The 16,641-nt window shown below is 37.3% G+C and overlaps 1 protein-coding gene across 1 annotated transcript in view; it reads left to right on the top strand.

Annotated features, from left to right (window-relative positions):
• ENOX2 (ecto-NOX disulfide-thiol exchanger 2) overlaps positions 1–14,859 on the top strand; it is a 173,958-nt gene extending 159,099 nt beyond the window's left edge. The window contains exons 10-14 of the mRNA XM_015567897.1: positions 2,025–2,206; positions 4,295–4,402; positions 7,686–7,794; positions 10,682–10,767; positions 13,367–14,859. Of these exons, the coding sequence (XP_015423383.1) occupies positions 2,025–2,206; positions 4,295–4,402; positions 7,686–7,794; positions 10,682–10,767; positions 13,367–13,498 (617 nt within the window). The 3' untranslated portion in view covers positions 13,499–14,859. The remainder of the gene's footprint in view (positions 1–2,024; positions 2,207–4,294; positions 4,403–7,685; positions 7,795–10,681; positions 10,768–13,366) is intronic.
• The last annotated feature ends 1,782 nt before the right edge of the window (positions 14,860–16,641 follow it).

Raw genomic sequence — 16,641 nt, 5'->3', positions numbered from 1 at the left:
GTCCCAGTCCCTTTCCGCGCGCGCGAGCCCCGGGTGAGCCCCGTACCTCTGTGCTTCTCTCCTGCGGCTTCTGTGGGTCTCAGTGTGCCTTTCCTTCCTTCTAGTTGTAGAGTTTACAGTCAGCCAGGCTTCCTGTGGTTCTGGGTGAAGTCCGTATTGTTTCTCTGAGGTATTAATCAATTGTTGTGTGCGGCGTTAATTTCCCGGTGTTTATCTCTGCCGCCATCTTAGTTTCTGACATTGGTATATCTTTGATGAGGTGTCTGTTCCGGTCTAATTTTTTTTTTGGCATTTATCCTGTTTGATCTTCTCTGTGGCTTGGTGTCTGACATTAATTTGGGGAAATTGTCAGTTATTATTGCTTCAAATATTGCTTTTATTCCTTTATTTCTTTTCCTTTTGATATTCTCATTACATGTATGCTACATCTTTTGTAGTTAGTTGTCCCACAGTTCTTGGATATTCTGATTGGTTATGTTGTTTTTGTTGTTGTTGTTGTTGTTTTGCTTTTTAGTTTAGTCAGTTCCTATTGTCATCTTCTCAAGCTCAGAGATTCTATTTCCACAGGTCTATTAATAAACCTGTTGAAGGCATTTTTCATTTCTGTTATGATGTCTTTTTATTCCTATATTTCTATTTGATTCTCCCTTAGAATTTCCAATACTCTGCTTACATTAGCCATCTGTTTTTTCATGTTATTTACTTTTTCTATTAAAGCCTAGCATACTAATATTAGTTGTTTTAAATTTAAGGTCTGATAATTCCAACTTTCTTGCTATATATGACTCTGATTCTGATCCCAGTTTAGTCTCTTCCAATTTTGTTTTTTACCTTTTAGCATGCCTTGTACTTTTTTAAAAAAATCTGGATGTGATGTACTAGTAAATAGGACTTTAGTAGTGTAGCAGTAGTGAGGGAGGGGAAGCATTTCACAGCCCTAAGATTAGGTCTCAGTCCTTTAGTGAGCCTGTGTCTCTGGACTGTGAACTTTGCAAGTGTTTTGATTCTTCCCCCCTACCTTTTAGATAGGACAGAATGACTAGAGGGAGCTAGAGTTGGATATTTTCCTTCCCCAGGTGATTTAGGCTCTGGCAAAACCCAAGCAGGTTAGACTCTGATAAAATAGTTTCTTCTGAAGGCAAGCCTTTTTAAGAACAGAATGTTTGGGCATACAAACTGGTTTCTATCTCCGACCCCAGCTGGAAGTACAAGGGGATTTTTCTCAGCTGTTCACTGTGAGGATCTTGTTGAGCTCCTGGAGATAAAGCTCACAAAAGTGTAGGGACCTCACTATGACTGAATTGCCCTTGACATTTTAAGTCTCAAACTTGTCCATGTGGAGCCTCCAGCAATTTGCCAATTACTTTGGCACTGGTTCCTGTGGAGGTTTTTGCTCATGGGTTTCTGGTCTGGTAAGTTGAGATACTCTGTATTCGCCTATCTCTCTCTCCAGTTTTGTGGGTAGCAGTTTGCCCTATTACTTCACTATCCTGATGAATCTAAGAAGGGCTGTTGAGTTTTCAGTTTGTTCAGTTTTTTTACATCTTTTTAGGACGGAGTGGCAACATCTAAGCTATACTAAAAACCAAAGTCTTATGTCTTCATTTTCTTATTTACCTTTCCCCACTAGGACCAGTCAAGGCTACATTTTTTTTAACAACTATCAGCAGAAATACTGTGTGGAAAATCATTAGTTCAAGACATTTAGCTCTATATATTCTTATTACAGGACTCTTATCATTTAGTGCAATTCAAATAAAAGCAACTGATGTTACCTGAAAATATCTTAGTTATAACTGGGGTGAAGAAAATGAAGCATGATGAGAACTTTCATGTGTTGGAATCCTGTGTTCATTTGCAAAAATGGGCCTGTGTGCTCTTGTGTCCATCCCTTGCTGCCATGGCCAACTCAGACCCAAAGTTTCTCACTGAGAGGCTTTCTATACACGTCAATTTCATGGTAATAAGATGAGGCACAAAGGAATCTGGATATATGGTTTAACTAGTTTATATTGATTGTTTAGCCTTAGTATCACAGGCAGAAGCTCTGAAGGAAGAAAATGACAGCCTCCGTTGGCAGCTCGATGCTTATCGGAATGAAGTAGAACTGCTTAAGCAAGAGCAAGGCAAAACCCACAAAGAAGATGACCCAAACAAAGAACAACAGTTGAAACTCCTGCAACAAGCCCTGCAAGGAATGCAACAGGTAAATGAATTTTGGTTTTCTGAACCTTTTGAATAAACATCTTCAGCTCCTCACATGTAAAAGGGTCCCCTGAAAGCAAGTAGAAGAGCAAATCTCTTACAATTCTTGATATTCTGTTCTCTGGCATAAGTAAGGAAGGGATTGTGTATTGTGGTAAATGATATATTCTGCTTAATACAGTGGTAGCAATGGATCACCAATTTTTAAAGAATGAGCATTCAGTGAAAAATAATAAAACTACACCAAACATAATCTACTTTGAGATCGGGGCAGGGCCTCAGGGTCCTTTTGAAGAACCACAGATACTTAGATACGAAAAAGTGATGGTGGGTAAGTATCTAGTCGAAACAATGCTGAAAAATACAGCCTTTTAGAAGGAATGGCAGGAATCCTATGCTTGATTTGGATAGAAGCAGAGGTGTTATGGGTTTTTTAGTATCAGTGCTTCAGGCATATACAAATTTGCTTTTATTTTATTTTGTTATCACGGTCATTTATGTGAGTGAGTTTACCTGCACATTTTCCAATTATAAAAAGTAAAATAAATAAGTGCATCTCACTATAATTTAAGTACAACATTGTATAATAGATGTTCAATATCTAGAAGTTTCATGTAATCATTACCACAGTGAGCCTACAATTTAAAAGATATCAACAGCTGTTCTCTCAGTAAAGGTGTAGTACTTCTGAGTAAGTATACTATCCTCTTCTATCTTGCTAGACTACCATTCATTTTTCCTTACAACTTAAATTGTGCAATAATTTTTAATTGTATGCCTTAGAACTATCTAGAGCAAAGCTTATCGCTGGTTGGAAATCACAAATTGTAAATAGGTAGTCTCTTCTGGCACTAGGAGCCCCATATTCCTATTACTTATGCTACCATTATCTTCATGTATGACAAGTAATATCACATTAATATTTCACCTTTCCTGTTAGCAAAATGTGTGAATGAACGCTTACCTTTCTTTTACTGTCACCATGGAGTTCAATTAGAACATGCAAATTACATCAGAGATCTTTGCACCAAAAATTGCATCTCCTCAGCTAGACTTCAAAGAACTTTGACAATGTACATTGTACTATGTTTTTTAGCCCTTCCAATGGTCTTTTGCAAGCCTCTGAAAAGCAAGACTTTGGAAACATTTTCTTGTTGTGTTCTTTTCTTACCTTAATTTTGAAACCATTCCACATAAGGACAGTTCTGCAATTTAAATGCAATTTTAAAATGATGAGCTATTTTTTTTTCATTTCATCACTTCAAAGACCTCAGTGAGACAGTTTGGTCTCTAGCTACTAAAAAATTAATTTCAGTCATTTTGATTACTTTTTATTAGAAAATAGCCTTGTAAACAATTATAAAATTTTTCTCACATTGTCCCAAAATGATGTATAGTCTAATATGGGGATTACAAGCATGGACTATAGGGTTGATGCAACCTGGGTCTAAATCCCAGCTTTGCCACTGAATGAATGACCTCAGACAAGCCACTAAACCTCTCTAAGCATCAGTATTATGTATCATGGAAAAATTGTGAGGTTTAAATGAGATCATGAATGTAAAACCCTTTGCCCAATACTTGGCACCTATAAAATGCTAAATAGCTAGTATTTGTTATAATCATAAATTATGGTGAATCTAGTCCCTTGCCTACTATTATGGAAACTAACATTTTTGATATTTAGATTTTTTACTACTTTTCTCAAAGAAATTGAATTTGGCTTAGAAAATTGCTATTTGCAAGGATGCTTTCCAACATCTAATTCAGTGTATGCAGCAATCAAGATAGTGTTCACACAGAATTAACTGCACTCTTCCCTTACCCCTGGCTGTAATAGGAAAATTAAGTGATGAGATCAGTCAGTTCCTCAGACTCCAAAATATTAACAAAGAAAGTTTATAAGAGCCAAATAAAAATAACTTTAAGTAAAAAGTATCTTGATTTCTCCGTGCAGTATCTCTGCACAGAGAAATGATTATGTGTGCTGGTGTAAAGTGAGGTAGACCAGGCTAATGTACAATTTTAGCCAAGGTTTAAAGTGAAGTGTGAGTCCTTAAGATCTGATTGTCTTTGGTTTTTCTTGTAGCATCTACTCAAAGTCCAAGAGGAATACAAAAGGAAAGACGCTGAACTTGAAAAAATCAAAGATGAAAAGTTACAGGTGGAAAAAATGTTGGAAAATCTTAAAGAAAAGGTACATGAGTCCTAAGTGAACCTTTTCCCTTGCCCATTTCACTCCTTTCTAGTGACAATGAAAATACCCTGGAAGTTGCTACAATAGGAAAATATTTGGAATGTAGGGCTGGTTGGGAATTAAAAGCCCTATCTTTAGGGCAATTCTTGAATCAAGGGCTCTGCTTTTCAAGTGTGAGTCCTTGACATTTCTAAGGGTTCTGGAGAGTGTACTTTTCAATGAATAAAAAATCAGTACATCCCTGAAATTCCTCAGTATTCCCTCTTGGAAAAGACCAGTGTACACCTCATCTTGTCAAGACCAGAGTGCACACTTCATCTTGTCAAGCAAATAACAACATAGAAAACTCCTGTGACACAGAGTACCTTTAATTAAGCATTTCATTAAAGGAAGAAACACAGAGCAACTAGAACATTAACATTGTTTTGCAGATGCTCCACCTAGTGCAAGCATGTCAAACTCAGATGGATTAATGTATCACAACCATGAATGAGGTGACCAGTCTATTTAAGGATATGTAAAATCTACTAATGGTGTCTCCATCATACCTAATTTCTTTTATACCTGAACATTCTTTTATGCCTGAAGTTATTCTCTGAAAAAGAAGGCTCACTGACCATAATTGACTGATTTTAATGTCTTAGAAGGAAGAGAAGATTAGGATCTTACACTAAGAGTGAAAAATCAACAATGCTACAGATCCACAAAAGCTTATGCTCTTTATTTTGTATACTCAGCTCCGAAAGATGCAATGCATACAGGTGCCCTGGGTGTGTGTGCCAGCATAGTGACTTCCCACAGAGTGCCATTAAGAACTGGCAACCATGGTGTAGTTGAAACAAATGATTGAAAGTGTTTTTTTTTCTGGAAGCCATTGCAGTATGCTTATAAATCATCTATTTCATAAAATCAACTCACCTTCCAGTTTGTGGATACTATTAAAGAAGCAAGCATAATCCCAGAGAAATTCATTTATTAAGCTGTTAATTGAAAAGTACCAAAGCTACTCTATTTATCAGGACTTTGCTTATACTATCAGAGCTTCTAAAATGTCCCAGAGCTGATACATAGCTGTTTTGCTTTTTGCATAAAATGGAGTATGTAGGCAGAAGACTACAGATAGACATGGGATCATGCTAGTGGCATTATGCTTAAAATCACCCTTTAGGATTGATATCATAAATTGAATTAAGGGCATTTTTAGTATATGGGGCATTTTTAGTGATTTAGTATAAACAGCTTTCTGCCTTGTAAAGTATTTCATTTAAAGAAACAAGAGGTCAAATTACATAGAGGAAATTTGCCATATTGTGTGTGTCTAAGTGTTTCCCATTCTGAAACTGGGTACACCATGATGTACAAGCTGAAGAGAACAAGGAAAGAGATCCAACTGATAATCAGGAAAATGTGAGTCAGAATATGTTTTTCCTGTGTTTTTTTAAGCAGAGCTACTTTCAGAAAAAGTCATAACAGTTCATTATAAAGTGTTCTTCTCTGGGAAGCTGATTTGCGATCAAATATTTCAACCTGACACAATTAGGTTAGGAAGCAAAGTACCATCACATTAGATTGCAAAAGTAATTTTAAGTTGAAAGGAAAGCAATAAGTTCTGGTGAGAAGGGATTTTTTTGTTTGTTTTTGTTTGGGTTGCTTGACAGTAAACCACAGTGTGACTTATTGGCAGTGTTTTGCAATATAACAATGTAACATATCTGCTTTACTACAGAAAGAACTACCTCTTTCAATATGTTAGTAAAATTTAAGGTGATAAGCATCCATTCAATATGCCTTCTAATTGTTTAAATGCCAGCTATATAATAAAACTGAAGTCAACTTTCAGTAAGGCTACATTTCTATTTAAGATGGCTAGAATGTCTCAGGATGTCTTCATATCTTAAATCACCCAGGATCTGTTAAACACTCACATTTAAGAAATGGCTTACTAGATCATTTGATGTTTTAAGGGGATTAGAAGCAGATGTACAGCCCTTGGCTTAGAAGTGAGCCAGTAGTCTAAATCAAACTTGGCATGATAGTTACTGCCTGAATTGTATTCTAAAGGCCAAAGATTGAGTAGGTCATCAAGAAAGGTTTCCCTTCTAACTACAGCCGGGAAGCCTGTAAATCAAAAAAACAACATGCCTGGCAGCATAGAACATTCGTTTTGTTCAGGGGCAGCATCCTGGAAGCTTTGAAGACATCTTTAAAGAAAACAGAAGGAAATCTGTCTGTGCTGAGAGTTTGTAGAAGGGAAGAAGTGACAAATAATCTGAGTCAGGCATGATCTTCCCGACTCGATCTCCCCTAGGTGCATATCCCCAGCATTTCCTTTTATAATAGTAGTGAGATTGAAGCAGTGATTTCTTTTATTCCTTATTATGAAGGCTTTCCTTCACATTTATAATACAAAAAAAGATGTTTTCAATACCCAAAGAGAGAAAGAAAGATCCATGAAAGATCTGGAGGTATTTTTCAATTTGATTGCTGGTCGTGAATTTTATGAATATCTCTTAAGAAACATGCCTGCTCTGCTCAGAAAGAGAAAACTTGCAACAATAAAGAATGCCACTAAGTAATGATATTTTGAGTCATGGCCATTTCTTGCTATAAAGTCAGGAATATCCTAACTGATAATGTCCTTATCAGAGAGAAGAGACAGAGAGAGAGAAAGAGAGAGTTGATAATCAATAAATAGAGACTCTGGTTTTTAGTTTAAAAGCCAAAAGTTGATTACCTGCAAATGGATTAGCTAAATTGTAGATTCTCCATTCAGAGATGGGACTTACCTTTAGCAGAATGTGGACCTAAAATAAGAAAAAAAATGGTCCTTTTAACAGTAGGTGGGTTGGGATGAAATCTAGGCTAATACTTCCTAGCAATGTGATCTTAGGCAATTTACCTAATTTATCTGAGCCCCACTTTTCTCATTTGTAGAATGGGTATAATGCATGCCTAACAGTGCCTGGCATCTAGGAAACAGTAAATGTTGAGTCTGGTCCTCCAGATACTTGTATAGAGTGAATGATGAAGGCAGAAAACTAAAACTGGTAAAGATGAATATCTAATTTTTTCTGCTCCTTTATGAAGCCATAGTATAAAGGAGCTTTGGATTGTCTGGAATGTTTTTGTAATTTATGCTGTTTTCCTTCTTCCCACTCAATAATCAAAATTGGACAGTATTGCTTTTAGCGTGCTTTGTTACAGAAGTTTCCTGTTGTGTAATTGAAACCAAACCTGTTATCAAATAAGGTGAACTGACCCAGGAAGCATATTATTCCCACAGGAAAACTGTGCTTCTAGACTGTGTGCATCAAGCCAGGATAGTGACTACCCTATTGAGAAGACTCTGAACAGCAGTCCTATCAAATCTGAACGTGAAGCACTGCTAGTGGGTAAGGAAGCTAACAAACACACACATACAATGCTTAGAGTGCAGTGCAGAGGAGGATGGGTTTGCCTAAGGTGTATAAGCACACGCCAAGCATTTATGAAGCATGACAGTGCAAGGACCCAGAGTCCTGAAGACAACAGAATAAGAACAAGTACAGATTTCAATAAAAAAATGGTAACAGGAAAAAAAAATGGTAACAGCAGCTCCCAGCCCTCTTCAAGCTCTTTGTGGCCAGTACCACATCAAACGTGAAGGTATAAGCACTATGCCAATAGGGGGTCCACTAGAGAAACACATTGTAAATTTTTTAAATCTCTATGCAAGGTTAGCTGAGTCTTTCTCAGTCCTAGTCAAGGGACAGTGCAGACACTGCATAGTAGAGAGCTTTTCCAGGTAAGCCTCCAGAGGAAGTGTGTGCCAGGTTACAGGCAGATGACTCAAAAGGCTGTCTATAAGTGTTGGACACTGGTGGACTATGATGAAATAAATGTTAAAATTGCTCTCATTATATAGAAATTCATTCAAATAGGCAAGATAGCATAAATGGTTAAGGAATCAGACAGACCTGGCTTCCTGTTTTGACTCCACCATTTCCATCTTGATGTTTAGTTCTTCCATCTGCAAAATGGGCATAATAATATTACCTATTTCAAAGGGTAGCTGTGAGTATTAAATACAATATTTCATCTAAATCAGTGTACATAGTACCCAGCCCATATTAAGACCTCAATAAATGTAAACCATTTTTGCACTTAACAGCACTATTCACAAATGCTTATTTACTTAAATTCCATTTGGAGAGCAGTGGCAGATTGAGATCCTATGAAATATTTTGTCATTTAAAAGAGGCTGATCTTGGGCCTCAGCCGATAATCCTAGCTGCCTTCTAGGAAGCTGAGCCACACATTAGCTCCACCCCTATCTCAAAAGTTCTGCACTCTGATTGGCTTCTGCATATTTTTAAAATAATCTGCCTCCTTTGGTAATGGATATTATACTCAGATTTAACAATTTGATATGTTGATAAGATGTGCCAGGAGATCTGCCATTGAGCCTTCGAGAAAAGTGATAATTTATTTCCGTTTTCCAACTCAAAGTTCTTTAACAAATTGGCATGGCTACTGGGAGACCTGTCAGAGAAAAGCTGGGGGTAGGAGGAAGCTTCTGTAAATGGATAATTCTAGAAACAAAGATTCTTAAAATAAGTGTTTCTTGTTTTGTTTTTCTAAAGATATCTTGGGCTGACAGAGAGAATGGAAAATCTATTTTTTAAGTTGGCTCTTTGGGTATGAACCAACAAAAACTGCTTAGTGTTTTGAAACCCATTGAGTTGTTTTTTGGCATTTGACAGCCTATCTTGACCAAAGCATCTAGAATTTCTTTGAACGTGGACTGTGTTCTTCAGAATTTAAGTTTCTCAGCTTGAGTCAGTGTTTAGAAATTCAATTTGCCTTGTCATTGAAGAATAAAGGAGTGTTATAAAGTAATAACATCCATTTTGAACAGATTTTGAACCCTACCATCAGTTACTTCTAGATCCCCCAACCTATTCCTATGACATCTAATACTCAGAGGATTTTCACAAAGAACTAATTTGAACTTCAAACTACAATTTAAACTTATGATATTCTTTGTCAATCTTTAAAAGGGACAGATAGTTGCAGTTTATGAACTAAACCATATTTAGCTTTTATTTCCTGGAAGTTTTCAGCAAATTCAAGTCTGGGTCTATTTGAGATATCTAAGATCTTATAAAAGGAGGTGAATTTAAAAAATATAAAGAAAGAAATAGTAGACTTCTGAACAAAAGGAGTATTAGAGCAATTAACCTGGTGGACAGAACAATCAAGACAGTGTGTATAACTGCCAATCACCCCATAGTTATTATGAGTAGAAATTATGACCATTCCTGGAGGCTATAAACTGCCATGAGAATTCAAAGATTCAGGGCTTTGAACACAAACAAAATGTTAATGATCACGTGAGCAGGGGAAAAAAAAGTTTGGCTTTTCTTGTGGAGGTAGTCACAGAAAAAGAACTCAAATACAATCAGCAAATTCTCTTGTGAGAGGCGCAGGATTAGTCAGGCAAAGTACTTCTACCACAATAAGACATTATTAATGCAGAAGAGGCTAAAGTCCAATTTAAAGACTGTGCAGAGGAACTGTAACAACTCAGCAAATCTAAATTTATTGTAAAATTCTAAGTTCCTTGTAAAATGTAGAACTCAGGTAATCTTTAGCCATCAAAAATGATGGAAATTAATTCTCAAATGCCAGCTTTTCTACACGTTATATAGTGTGGTAAGAGGCAGTATGGTAAGAATGATTGTCTGGCTCTGACCGGTTTGGCTCAGTGGATAGAGCGTCGACCTGCTGACTGAAGGGTCCCAGGTTCGATTCCAGTCAAGGGCATGTACCTTGGTTGCAGGCACATCCCCAGTAGGGGGTGTGCAGGAGGCAGCTGATAGATGTTTCTCTCTCATCGATGTTTCTAACTCTCTATCCCTCTCCTTTCCTCTCTGTAAAAAATCAATAAAACGTATTTTTAAAAAAAAAAAACCAAAAACTAAGAATGATTGTCTGGGTTCAAATATCAGCCCTGCCACTTACCAGCTGTGTGATCTTGGGCAAATTGCTTAAATTTTCTGTGCCTCAGTGGCTCCTCATCTATGAAATGGGGATGGTAATACCTATTTCACAGGGCTGTTGTAAAGATTAAATGAATAAAATAGATGTAAATTTAAAATCGTGCCCAGTACATAGTTATTGTAACTCATGGCCAGCGGGCCGCGAGTTTGACATGCTTGTTGTACATAATAAGTTAGCTCTTGCTATACATTATCATGTGGCATCTCAAGTGTAACCTCCATGGTATTGCCTTTATAGGGATTATCTCCACATTCCTTCATGTTCACCCATTTGGAGCAAGCATTGAATACATCTGTTCCTACTTGCACCGTCTAGATAATAAGGTATGTGGGAGCCTGGAATGGGATCTAGAGTTCTTTGGGAAGAGGTGACCTTACTCTCTTCAAGCATAGATAAGTCATTAGTAATTGCTCTAAGGAAATGTCCCTCACCTATTCTATCACTGTGATTCAGTGTGGAGCCTCATTCTGGCAAGTAGGATGACCATCTATCTCTGTTTGCTTGGGACTGAAGGGTTTCCTAGGACTTGGGACTTCCAATGCTAAAACTGGGGAAACCCTGGGAAAACCTGAATGAGTTGGCCACCCAACTTCCAAAATACACCCTAAAGGAATTAATGTCCTTTCTCTTAATTTACTGTAAGCTATAAATTAACCAATGTTTCTCACAAATCAATCTTTTTCCCTGGGCCTATAACAGTGAACAAATGTTAATTTTTCAAATTGGAACTCTTACTCCAGCCACCTCCCCAACCATCACCATCACCACTGCCATTGTCTATGATGAAACAATCAAGGAAGGGACAAAACAACAAAACATGGAACAATAAGTCTGTAACACAGACTAAATTTTTGCTCACAGCCAATCTCGTGGGCTTCTTCCTTCCCTGGGTGAGATCCTGTGGAGGAACTCACAAAGCATCAGGAGCAAGAGTAAGTGCTAGTTCCCTAGAAGGTCAAGGATGCCTCACTGAAGGAGGAGGGAACTCTTGACTCCTTAGAATAAATAAACTCATGATAGATTTTTTTTTTCAGAAGCAGCATTCAGTTAAACCTGCTCATTGATTGTACTCACTATTTCACAGGATCCAGGCCTTTTGAGAAGTGCCATTGGAATGCAGACTCCTGCACTTGGATGTCCAAAATGTTAAGTCATTTAGGCATATGTGCTCTAACAGAGGCACTGGCCCATTTGGGAATCTAGCTATGATGATACATCCTCCTGGTGGCATTTGTTTCATTTCTAGCTTGCACTCCCCTCATTACTCTCTGGGAAATGATGCTATTCTGCAATTAAATGGCCCATTTGGCAGTGAAAGGAGGGATGGAATGTGAGCACCAGGACCAAGTGGTCAGTTGAAGTGGTATAAAATTGAACTATATATCAGTACAAATTATCTGGTTCTTTTTTAAATTGTAAAAAATAATGCATACATATTATCTAAAAATGTAATTAATATAGAAATATAGTAAAAGGAGACTTATTCACAACCCAACCCCTCAAGGATAACCACTATTAACAGTTTGGCATATCTTTATTTCAGACCCTTTTCTACACATATGTCTCACCTATATCATATGTATATATGAGTAAACATTAAGTATTTGTGTTTTCTGAAATGGATATTCAACTCTATATGATACTTTGCAATGTGATTTCACTTAACTGGAATACAGTCTACTACCAGCACTGGGAAGAAAGCTTGATCTCCCTCCTATCCAGACCCAGGTCCTCCTGAGCAGCTTCCTGACAGAGTAATGCCAGACCCTTCCAAAGAGAGCCTATAGTTGTACCAACAGAACTGAGGAGGACCCTCCCTCTAGCTCCAGAAATATTTAGCGTGGTGGCAATTTGGGGTTTCTATAAAGATTCCCTGCTGCTTTTCTGTCAAGCCCTGGTGCCCAGGTTCACAGTTAGGAATGTTGCTACCAGCATAAAAATGACCATGTCAAGGAAGCCTTAAAGGGGTCCACAGATTTGTTTTTGTTTTCATACTGATGTGAGTGAGTGTGTGTGTGTGTGTGTGTGTGTGTGTGTGTGTGTGTGTGAGGGAGGGAGGGAGAGAGAGAGAGAGGGAGAGAGAGAGAGAGAGGGAGAGAGAGGAGGGGGACAATACACAGAATTAGTTCACTTTTCCTTTGTGAACCAATGCATGTATGGAGAATTCTGGTCTGGTAGAAGCCATTTCTGTCTCACTCCCTTCCCAAAAGGCTTTGCAGCTTGGTAGGCCTGCACATTGCATCACTAACATTGATCTTCTGCCATTCAGCTGATTAATAACCCAAGCCTCTCTGTTATGACTGATACCAGCTTTTTCCAACAGAAATCTCAGAGTTGGAAAATAATATGGAGGTTCCTGAAAAAAATAAAAATGGAACTGCCCTATGACCCAGCCATTCCACTTCTGGGTATATGTCTGAAGAAACTCAAAACACTAACTCAAAATAATATATGCACCCTTATGTTCATTGCAGAATTATTTACAATAGCCAAGATATGGAAGCAACCCAAGTGCCCATCAATAGATGAGTGAATAAAAAAGTGGTGGTACATATATAAAATTATATATCATATAAAAATTTATATAGTAGTATAAATTTACTAAAACTCATCAATCAGTATGTGAAATAAGTGAATTTATTGTATGTGAATTATCCTTTATGCTTTATTTAGTAAAGCAGTTATGAAATACATAAACAAATAGTAAACTCTGTCTAGTGATCACAACAGAAGAAGGCTGCCATCCAGAAGCCACTCACGCAACACATACACATGTATAAGGAGGGGGACAAAGTCAACCCCACTCCGATGTACATGTGCGCATCAGCATCCTAAAGTAAGCAACATGGGTGGGGAGGGGGGAAGAACCAGTTTAGGAAGGTAAAATTGATTTTGAATAGAGATGTGCTCTCTTCCCCACAGATCTGCACCAGTGATGTGGAATGTCTCATGAGCAGACTTCAGCATACCTTCAAGCAAGAAATGACTGGAGTTGGAGCCAGTTTAGAGAAGAGATGGAAATTCTGTGGCTTTGAGGGCTTGAAACTGACCTGAATTCATCTACCTAACAACCTGGGATCCTGAAAATAAATGTGTGTTGGACAAGCTTAGAAAGTGATTTGTATTTTCAATGGTTTCCAGTGGAAATTGCTTTAAATTTGTCAATTCATCCCTGGAATCTATTTTGACTTAAAATAAGGATCCTAGAGCAGCACCTCAAGCTACAGGCCCTAAGAAGAAATTTACTCAAACCTCAAGTGCTGTAACTTTCTCCCTTTCTGTCAATTGTCTTTTTTATTAGTCGTATTGAAAAAGGCCTAAGGCTAAAGAGTATTTGGGGTGTTTTCGATGTCTGTACTACTGTTGTAGACTTCAGTATTTTTTAAACACTGTTAACTGAAATATTTTGATGATTTGTGCGTGATTTGTGTTTCAAAAGTTCTGTTCACATTAATGTTGCTACTGGTGAGAGGAATGTGAGGAGCACTAGGTACTCCATAACTGATGTTGTCTTTCCAATCCCTAGTAAGTGAATAACACATCAGTCTTCTAGAAGGTTTTGACCAGGTTCGCCTTTTAAAAGACAAAGCATGACATGTGGCTTTTGCAAATTACTGTCAAACAAAAGTTGACAACTGTTCTGAACTTATTTTTTCTAACATAGCAGATAAAAAGCTTATTTCAGAATTAAAAAAAAAAAACACAAATCTCCATGTATGTGCAGAAAGCAAGTCTCCAGTATGACTGGCATGTGTACGTGCTATTTAGAATCACCCTGTAAATAGTCTGCTTTTAAAGGAGGGCATGTTTAATTTTCTATGAGTTAAAACACGTGTGTGCATGTACGCATGTGCACACTCACATTAGCAAAAGAGATTTATTTTAATATGTTTTCCCTCTGGCCTTCGTACAAAACCTATTGGTCCCTTTTCTTCTACTGTCAGTGTGTTGAATTGCAAAGTATGTACTGCTGTAAATACTGTTTACTTCATGCTGAATGTTTGCAAAGAATTGATATGAGTATTAGTAGAAAACTCTTGGTAATGAATGAATACTGGGCCAGTGTGTGTGAGGCTTCCTGCAAATAGGTCAGCTCCACCTGGAGTGCCAGGGACACCTCCAGATTGCAATGCCAGTGTGGGTGGACCAGTCAGGAGGTCCTGCTTGGTGGAAGAGAAAGGGGAAAATGAGGATTTGGGGCTAATATCCTGAGGCATAGATGATCTTTTCTGTTTTGGTATTGGTGGTGCTTATAAGAACATACTTATGCCCTCCCTTGAGCTGTGATTCAAAATAACTGAATGTACTAAGTAAGCAAAGCCAATGAGTATTTCAGGAAAATACTTTGTAAATGAGATGTCAGTAGTGTTCAAAGTTGTATTTTTGAAAGATAAATATTCCTTTTTTATACCTCACTTTGGTGTTCCGTTTTAAATTACTTGCTCTCTAAGTAATCCTTCAGTAAATCATTTCAGTTTCTTCCTTTCAGTTACTAAGATGTTGGAAGAAGATGCTAAACTTGCTGCCTTGACAACTAGAAATAGGGTTCCATGACAGCCCATTCATGCTGAAGCTGGCTTCCCCCTTAAGCACCCAGCTGTTGCACCAGCAGGAAACTAGGTTTATTTTTACACTAGCTTCCTCACTGAAGCATCTCTGTCATCAATACTACAGAAGGCTTTTATCCATCTGTCTAAAGGGTCCTGGAATGTATTATTTTAACAATATCTATGAACTCAAGGGAAATTTGCCACTTATCAATTATTTCATTTTTATAAATGATTAAAAGTTATTTATAACTTTATTTTTATTTTTGACACCATTACAGATGTCCCCATTCCCCCCGCCTTTGTCCACTGCCACTCAAACCTCGCCTCCCTCCTTCCCTCTGGCCAGCACCACACTGTGTCTATGGGTTTCCTTTGGCTAATCCCTTCGCATTCTTTCATCCAGTCCCCTCTTCCCCCTCACCTTTGTCAGCTATCAGTTTGTTCCATGTATCCATGCCTCTTTTTCTATTTGCTCTTCAGTTTATTTTCTTAATTAGATTCCACATATAAGTGACATCATATGGTATTTGTTTTTCTCTGACTGTCTTATTTCACTTAGCATAATAATTCCCAGGTACATCCATACTGTTGCAAAAGGTAAGGTTTCCTTCCTTTTTATGGCTGCATACGATTCCATTGTACAACAGCCTTTTTATCCACTCATCTACTGATGAACATGGGCTTTTTGAGATATTGGCTATTGTAAATAACACTGCTATGAATATAGAGTTGCATATATTCTTTCAAATTGGTGTTTCAGGATTTTGGGGAAATATTTGTTCTAGATGTGTGAAACATTCTATTACTATAGGAATTGCATTGAACCTATAGATTGCTTTCGGTAGTATGGACATTTTAATGATATTAATTCTTCCAATCCATGAACACAGTATATGCTTCCACTTCTTTTTATCTTCCAAAATTTCTTTCTTCAATGTCCTATAGTTTTCAAGTACAGATCTTTTACCTCCTTGGTTAAATTTATTCCTATGTACCTTATTTTTTGTGTTGTTGAATTAGTAAATGGGATTCTTAGTTTCTCTTTCTGATAGTTCATTATTGGTGTATAGAAATGCCACTGATTTCTGACTATTAATTTTGTATACCGCTACTTTTTTTCCAATCCATGAACACAGTATATGCTTCCACTTCTTTTTATCTTCCAAAATTTCTTTCTTCAATGTCCTATAGTTTTCAAGTACAGATCTTTTACCTCCTTGGTTAAATTTATTCCTATGTACCTTATTTTTTGTGTTGTTGAATTAGTAAATGGGATTCTTAGTTTCTCTTTCTGATAGTTCATTATTGGTGTATAGAAATGCCACTGATTTCTGACTATTAATTTTGTATACCGCTACTTTTTTGAATTCATTTATTAGATCTAGTAGCTTTTTGGTGGAGTCCTTGGGGTTTTCTATGTATAATATCACATCATCTGTGAATAATGACAGTTTTACTTTCTCCTTTCCAATGTGGATGCCTTTTATTTCTTCTTGTCGGATTGCTGTGACTAAGACTTCCAGTGCTGTGTTGAATAAGTGTGGTGAAAGCAGACATCCTATCTTGTTCCTGATCTTAAGAGAAATGCTTTTAGTTTTGCCCATTGAGAATATTGTTGGCTGCAGATTTGTCATAAATGGCCTTTAT

Source organism: Myotis davidii, unplaced genomic scaffold (genome assembly GCF_000327345.1).
Source record: "Myotis davidii unplaced genomic scaffold, ASM32734v1 scaffold900, whole genome shotgun sequence".
Classification (NCBI taxonomy): Eukaryota; Metazoa; Chordata; class Mammalia; order Chiroptera; family Vespertilionidae; genus Myotis; species Myotis davidii.
This window is presented reverse-complemented; position numbering and strand designations above follow the sequence as displayed.